Source organism: Contarinia nasturtii, unplaced genomic scaffold, assembly GCF_009176525.2.
Source record: "Contarinia nasturtii isolate CC-2019 unplaced genomic scaffold, AAFC_CNas_1.1 Cnas_scaffold_1427, whole genome shotgun sequence".
NCBI classification, from domain to species: domain Eukaryota; kingdom Metazoa; phylum Arthropoda; class Insecta; order Diptera; family Cecidomyiidae; genus Contarinia; species Contarinia nasturtii.
This window is the reverse complement of record NW_022198764.1, coordinates 1-8,006: the sequence shown is the minus strand read 5'-3', so window position 1 is coordinate 8,006 and position 8,006 is coordinate 1. Positions and strand designations below refer to the sequence as shown.

Sequence of the window (8,006 nt, the reverse complement as noted above, 5' to 3'; positions counted from 1 at the left end):
AAGAATATCTTTGCCGTGATTGACCATGCATCGAAAATTGATTCAATGGATGTTAGCGGAAAAGTGATAGACTCGGCGCAGGTCAGAGGGAATATTGAATTCAAAGACATTTCCTTCAGCTACCCATCTCGTTCAGATGTTCAGGTACCGCTCTCTTTTTATTTGAATACAATGTCGTCTTATCTTATTCAATCTGATGTGTATGTTTAGATTTTAAACGGACTAAATTTGAAAATCGTAGCTGGCCAAACAGTTGCGCTTGTTGGAAACTCGGGTAATGGTAAGTCCACTTGCTTGCATTTGCTGTCTCGTTTCTACGATCCAGACAAAGGTGCTGTGCTCATCGATGAGTGTGACATTCGGGCATTGAACATCCACTCATTACGTTCAACCATCGCAATTGTCAGTCAAGAACCGGTGCTTTTTTCCACGACGATCGGTGAAAATATTCGCTATGGCAATCCAAGTGCAACAGACCAGCAAGTAATTGACGCAGCGCAAATGTCGGGTGCACACGATTTTATCGCTCGTTTGCCACAAGGCTACAACACAATGGTTGGTGAAAGTGGTTCACAATTTTCGGGCGGACAACGACAGAGAATAGCGATTGCCCGTGCGCTCGTTCAAAATCCAAAAATATTGCTATTGGATGAGGCTACTAGTGCACTTGACTACCATTCGGAGAAACATGTGCAAGAAACATTGGACAGAGCGAGTGAGGGCCGAACTACAATTGTTGTCTCGCATCGAATGTCGGCGATTAAGAATGCTGATCGCATTGTATTCATTGACAAGGGACAGGTTGTCGAAGACGGAACGCACACCGATCTGATTGAAATGAAAGGACGCTACTACGAAATGGTAAAATCAACACACAATGAACTTGAAGCATCGAATGATGTTGATAAAGACAAAGAGGAAGTTTTTAGAAAAACATCTGAAGTTAAATATCACATTGGACATCATGCATTCTCGTCTGAGGTGATCGAAGAAGAACAAGACGAGGAAAAGGATTCAGTACAATATTGGAAGAGTTTCAAGCGAATTTTGGGACTTCTAAAACCAGATTGGGTCATTTTATCCATAGCTATTATTTCTTCAACGGTACTAGGATTATCACTACCATTTTTCTCAATCGTTTACTCAGAATTTTATGGTGTACGTTCAATTTTGTAATATTTACGAAGAGCAAACTCAAACTGTACTATTTCATTATTCAATAGACATTATCTATTCCAAATCGAGATGAAGCGCTGCAGAAGACTTTACAGATCAGTTTGACATTCTTTGGCATTGGTTGTCTCATGTTTACAATGGCAGTCTCTCAAACTCTGTTATTGGCCAAAGCAGGAGCCAGACTAACGCAGCGTGTTCGGTAATTTGAATTTTCAGTTCATAAAATTGTTCAACAGCGATTGATTTGTTTCTCTTCTAGATTGATGACCTTTGCCGCTATGCTTCGCCAAGAGCCGGGTTGGTTTGATGAAGAAAATCATTCAGTTGGGGTTCTCGGTTCATTCTTAAGTGGAGATGCCGCAAATGTGCAAACTGTGCGATTCATTTATTATAAATTTTCATAATATTTTTGAACGCATTCGATAACATTGTGTGAATTGTATTCTTTATTTCCGTTTCGTCTTTAGGCTGTTGGTTTTCCATTAAGCGTAATTCTTCAGTCGGCTTCAACGGTTGTGTTTGGAATAATCATTGCTTTCTCTACTTCTGTCAAACTGTCGATTCTCTGTATGATTCCATTCTTTCTTATGCTGATTGTTGTTCTATTGGAATCGAAGTAAAATGAAAAGAAATTTAAAAAACATTAGAAGGCTTCTTAAATAATTTGAATTTTTCTTAGGAATATATCAAGTTTAGAATTGGTAGAGAAAGATGCAATTGCAGTTGGAATGAAAATAGCCACCGAAGCCATCACAAACATTAGAACCGTTGCCAGTTTAAGTAATAACATAGTTTTCAGTTAATTTTTTTCTTCAAAAAATATTTGAAGTTTAATTTTCTTTCCAGGACAAGAGAAATCGACCATTCTGCGGTTTACTTTTGAAATGGAAAATGTTCAGAAAATTGCACGAAAGAAAATCATGTGGCGTGGATTATTGAATGCAATTACACAGTCTATTCCAGGTCTAGCATATGGTTTTGCTCTCGCTTATGGTGGTTACTTGGTGTCTGTAAAGGAAATACATTACAAAAATGTTATAAGGTATCAATGTTTTCTATACCGACTGATATTGGATTAAGATTCGAATTTCATGGATTCTCTCAGTCATTAAAAGCTACATTAAAAGCCAAGCTTTAATGTGTTCATGCTCGATTGCAAATGGATTTGTAGATTTAAAATCAAATTGTACTACGAACTACGTTTATTTTTTTTAGCCCTGATGAAGAATAAAAACATATTCGAGACCTTGGCATAAATGAAAAAATCTAGTAGTTTGGCTTTTAATAACTAGAGAATCCATCAAATTCGAGTTATAAGGTATCAGTATTCTCTTTTGTTTCAAGCCATTAATAATGAATTATGCGAAATTACAAATTATAATTTCAGAGTGGCTGAAGCATTACTTTACGGTATGATTATTATGAGTCAAACATTAGTGTTTGCTCCCACAATTACATCAGCCTTCACAGCAGCGCATCGTCTATTCAAAATAATCGATCGTAGACCATTGATCGAACCGCCGCATATTTCGAATAAAAGTAGAAAAGCAGACAAATGCAATGACATCAAGTTCGAGCGCATTGATTTCGGATATCCAACGCGGCCAGATGTTCAAATTCTGAACGGGTTCAACCTTAGCATTGTAGAAGGAAAGACAGTGGCCTTAGTTGGGCCATCAGGTTGCGGCAAGTCAACGTGCATCCAACTATTACAGAGACTGTACGATCCCGAACAGGGACGCATTCACATCGGACTCGACGAAATATCTAGCGACATTACGTTGAAAGATTTACGATCGAAACTGAGTATCGTGTCTCAGGAGCCAACTCTATTTGACAGAACGATCGCTGAAAATATAGCGTACGGAGACAATCATCGGAAAGTTACGATGGACGAAATTATTGATGCTGCCCAAATTGCGAACGCGCACAACTTTATCACACAGTTGCCTCAGGTACAGCATATTGAATTCGATCGGTAAAACGACAGTTCTTATTGATTGCATTGGCTTGGATTTTTTAGGGATATGACACAAATGTTGGTAGCAGAGCAACCCAATTGAGTGGGGGACAAAAGCAAAGAATCGCTATTGCTCGGGCACTCATTCGAAATCCGAAGATTTTGCTACTCGATGAAGCCACGAGTGCATTGGATCTGCACAGTGAGAAGGTGAGCATTTGATTGGAGTTCAGATCATATACTGAACATAGATCACTCGTCGTTTTTTTCATTTGTGTGTAAGTATGAGCGTCGATCTGTGCGTTATTACCCCATCAAAGGAATTGTGTTTAAGATATACACGCCAATTCGTGTCTTACACACACTTCGTTTAGAAGGAGCAATACTGCATGGACTGCTGCAATAAATATCGGATTCTCTCAAAATATTTCGGATATTTTTTTATGCTCAGTATATGGTTTGTTGTAGTTATCTGCTATTGGAATACTCTCGTTGATTTTTATTTTATCCCCGAATAGGTTGTTCAAATTGCATTAGATTCTGCCCGATCAGGACGAACGTGCATAACCATTGCTCATCGCTTGAGCACCATTCAGAATGCAGACATCATTTGTGTCGTTCAAAACGGAAGAATCGTTGAGTCGGGCTCGCACGCTGAATTACTTGCGTTAAATGGAAAATACACTCGTTTGTACAATGCTCAAAAGTGATTTAAAAGCTGTGCTACTTATAACATACGAATAAAGTGTGCATAATATAGAATTGATAGCTAAACGAACTCTTTAGTAATTTTGATTGAAATTTGAAGTTCGTTGTTTGATTACTCAGTATTGTAGTTAATATGCATATTTTATATGAAGGTCTAATAAAATAATTTTTGTGTACATTTATCTTTGTTTTTTCATATGGTTGATTTTTAAAATCATTTCTTTTGACATTGCACGCAAAAATGAACTATTCATTTTGATATTTAGCAAAAATGCACAATAAATCCAATTTGAGAAAATACAAATAGCGCAACTCAAAGTAGAAATGTTTTATCAGCAACAACTAATGCTCATAAAAACTAGTAAAAAAGTTCGTGATTCACTCGCATTGGAATGCAACATCGCACATCGCGTACATTGGATGTTACGAACAATAGAATAAAGCGAAATAAGCATAATCATAATATTTTGCACTTTGATTTACGATGTATAGTATACATAATTATTGAACAGCGTAAAAGAGAGATCAAGCGCCAATTTTCGAACACAGACACGGGCGTATCTTAATTAAACAATTACATCCTCAACATCTTTTACGTAAAAATAGTGCGTAACTGAGATTATTTGACCGACACATGTAATTTATTAAACATGCGTAATTTTCTATATTACAGTTTGATAATTCTTATTCACTTAGTAAAAATTATTTATCGTATCATAATTATTTGTTGTTAAATTAAAACATCTTTTCAATTGAATTTTTCGAAATGAATGTGTCTTAATAAATTCCTAAGTATTATGAAATATATGCATATCAAATATTGAGAAAAGATTGGTGAAAATTTAAGCATTAAACCCAAGTGAATTTAACTTGTTATTATTTCAGCACAACTAGTGGAAATTAATGAAGGATTTGACGTGTAAGAAACGTTCACTTATTGTACTTTAATACGTGTGAACTTTATATATTTAGTTTTTAATAAATTGTTTTTCTCAATTTCTCACTTGTATAATTAGAATGAATTATAGACTCTTTCATACCTTCTTATAAAAAAATTGCTCTGTTATCATAAAATTTTGCCAACAGTGGGGTGCAAGTAATCAGGCGAATGTAAAAATACAAATGATATGGAAAATTGCAAATCATCGCAATTCATTCTATTATACACATATAAATTCAGCTAATCACCACGGAAGCTTGTTTTAAAATTCACATAAAAACACGTCTAATCATGTTTAACCAGACATGTGAGTTGTCAATTTGTATAAATCTTACTTTATTAATGTAATCTCCAGAATGGGTGGAAAATGTTTAAGGCAGTAAGTTAAAAGTGTCACTATGTTGTGACGCCAAGTATTTACCCGCATTTAACGATAACATTCTTGAAATTATTATTCACATTTTCTATTAAGCTATAGCTATTTTCGATATAAATCTTAAATTAAAACTTTTAATTATTTCCTTTTTTATTGCGAATACCAGTTAATATACACTTAATTATTTGATTTGTTATTAAAATGTTATTCTTTCTCTTGTTTGCTCAGTAATCCATGGACTCAAAACAAAGAAATCTTGTAAAAAATTTAATAGATTGAAATAATAATAAATATTAGCACCGTATCGTACGATCGGAGTGAGTCCACTTACATTTTAAAAAAGTGTATCGCTGCGAACAAAAATGACCAGAAATAAATAAAAATTATAATTTGCATGCATGATAAATTTAAATCAAAATGTTTGTGTCAATAGTATCTTCCAGTCTATGCTCATATCACACAGTTACTCTACTCATATTGTTGCGAATAATTTACCAAGCATGCATCCCATTAATTATATTCTCTTAAAAAATTGAAAATCTATCACTATTTGCATTGAGCTTGTATCAGGTTCGCGGTTTACATTGTATTTGTTAGATTTGAACCGTGAGTATATTTGTTCGCGTTTTCTTTAATTAATAACAATGTGCTATTTTTATACATGTAGTCTGAGACAATTCATTGATCAATTTCAATTATAAATTCGATACGACTTTTTTCCGTCGGTTATCTGTGGTTATATTCCTATCATTTGTTGTTGTCTAATCAAATTTTACAGAAATTATGACTAATGATAAAACTTGTGAATCTTGAACTTATATTTTCGAACGATAAGTGATCACACAACAGTTCAATCGCGAACGCGAAACGCTCCAAACGTGCAATATTTTGGTCGTAAAACGATTGTTTACTTTTTGAATAATATTTCAATACCAGTGACAATATTGTGACTTTGAATTAATATAGTTTAAGTGTGGTCCATATCAACCAGCTTTTTAATGAACTAAAATTGAAAATAATTGAAAATGTAAGGCTTTCCAATTAATTTTAATTAAAATGCATCGAAATATAGCAAGTAGAATGAAAAATTTTAATCAATGTTCTCTCATTTAAACCGAAATTTATTTCAAATTTAGGAAAATAAACGCGTGTCGAACTCTACAAAAGGGGACACAAGTAGAAGATTCAAGGACTTTGAGTTTTTTGTCATTGGTAATATTAATTCTGCACACACACCTAGATTATCCGATAATTGGAATAGTTTGGCATTTGAAAGTGATGAGCAATTCACTGTGTTATATTTCTTAAAACGGGAACAAATAGCATGCGCTTTAATTGCTTCATTATATGTATAATTATGAGTTTTTCACAAATTAATTGCAATTAGAAAATTCAAAGGGCAAATGGTTACTTATAAATTTCACTATTTATACAAACGCACAAAATCAAACTTACATGAATCCATACGAACTTGCGCTGTTTTCACAGACATTCACACGCTGTGTTAACAGGTCAAAGCAGTAGCAGATATACACATTTTCACAGACATTCACACGCTGTGTTAACAGGTCAAAGCAGTAGCATATATACAAATCAATTGAAATACCGCACATGGTACAATTAATTGCATTTTTTTAAAATAAAAAACGTCGTACGAATATTTCATTACCAATGATTCAGTGTTTGAATTTATGGTCAGTTAGAAGATGATAAATTCAATGGATTGCTAAAAAAATTCAGCGAAACAATTTATTGAAATATTTTTTGACAAAACTAGTATTATTGAATTTTATTGGTCATTGGCCGATCTTGAATTTAAAAGTTGTTTGATAAAAAACGACGATTCATTTAAGATGCTCTCATTTGAACTAATAAATTCAATATGCTAATTTTCATTCAAATTGTTTTTTTTTTTTTAAGATGAATGAGTGGTTTAAAAACTAGCTTTTTCAACAAATCTGTTCAAATTGTTTTACGTTTTTTTTAGTGTTTCGAATTTTTAATACAAATAGGTTTCTATGTTATGGAACTTGACTGACATTTATTAGCATTTCCGATTCACTTCGAATTTACTATAAAAATGCGCATTTTAAAGATTGAGATCGGTTATGGACCGAAAGAATACTTTGTTATTTCATCTTATTTTCAAAAACCATAAGTTAGAAAAAATTAACAGAATTTGAGTTATCGGAGTCTGACTGTGTAATAGTTTTTTTACAAGTTTTGAACAAATTTTTAAAAATTGTTTTCAGTATCGGTTTGCATCACGATCGGATTTAGTCTTATTTTCGATTGGTCTACTATGTACTCTAATCAAAGCATGTGGCTTTCCATTTCTTATCATTATTTATGGTGAATTCACTGCCTTATTAGTTGATCGCACTTATGGAGAGGGGACGAGTACACCAACTTTAGTGCTGGAATGGTTTGGAGGTGGAAAAATATTGTACGTATCGACTGATAGATTTTTTCTTTGTATTTTTGCGTATTTAAAATGTATTATTTCATCTAAAGGACAAACGCATCACAAGCGGATAAAGATGAAGAAATCATAAATGATTCTATTGCCTTTTTGATAGCGTCATTTGCCGAGACAATTGTATTCATATTTGCCGGAATTATATGTGTTGATTGTTTTAATAAAGCTGCGATTTCACAAGTTACTCGTATTCGAATAGCGTATTTTACAGCGCTGATGCAAAAAGATGCGAGATTTTATGACATTGAAAAAGGAAAATCTAATTTCACCGTTCGACTTGCTGAGTAAATTAAAAAAAATATGGAATTATATGAAATTTTATGGAATAAAACAATTACTTTTTTATTGACAGTGACATGGAGAAATT

The 8,006-nt window shown here is 33.5% G+C and overlaps 1 protein-coding gene across 1 annotated transcript; it reads left to right on the top strand.

Annotated features, from left to right (window-relative positions):
* The first annotated feature begins 6 nt into the window (after window positions 1-6).
* On the top strand, window positions 7-3,993 carry LOC116346092 (multidrug resistance protein homolog 65-like). Its single transcript, XM_031775997.1, has 10 exons — window positions 7-144; window positions 211-1,158; window positions 1,224-1,375; window positions 1,436-1,550; window positions 1,644-1,792; window positions 1,856-1,956; window positions 2,023-2,218; window positions 2,564-3,131; window positions 3,200-3,346; window positions 3,655-3,993. The coding sequence occupies exons 1-10, from the start codon at window positions 46-48 to the stop codon at window positions 3,844-3,846; spliced, it is 2,667 nt and encodes an 888-aa protein (XP_031631857.1). The 5' UTR covers window positions 7-45; the 3' UTR covers window positions 3,847-3,993.
* The last annotated feature ends 4,013 nt before the right edge of the window (window positions 3,994-8,006 follow it).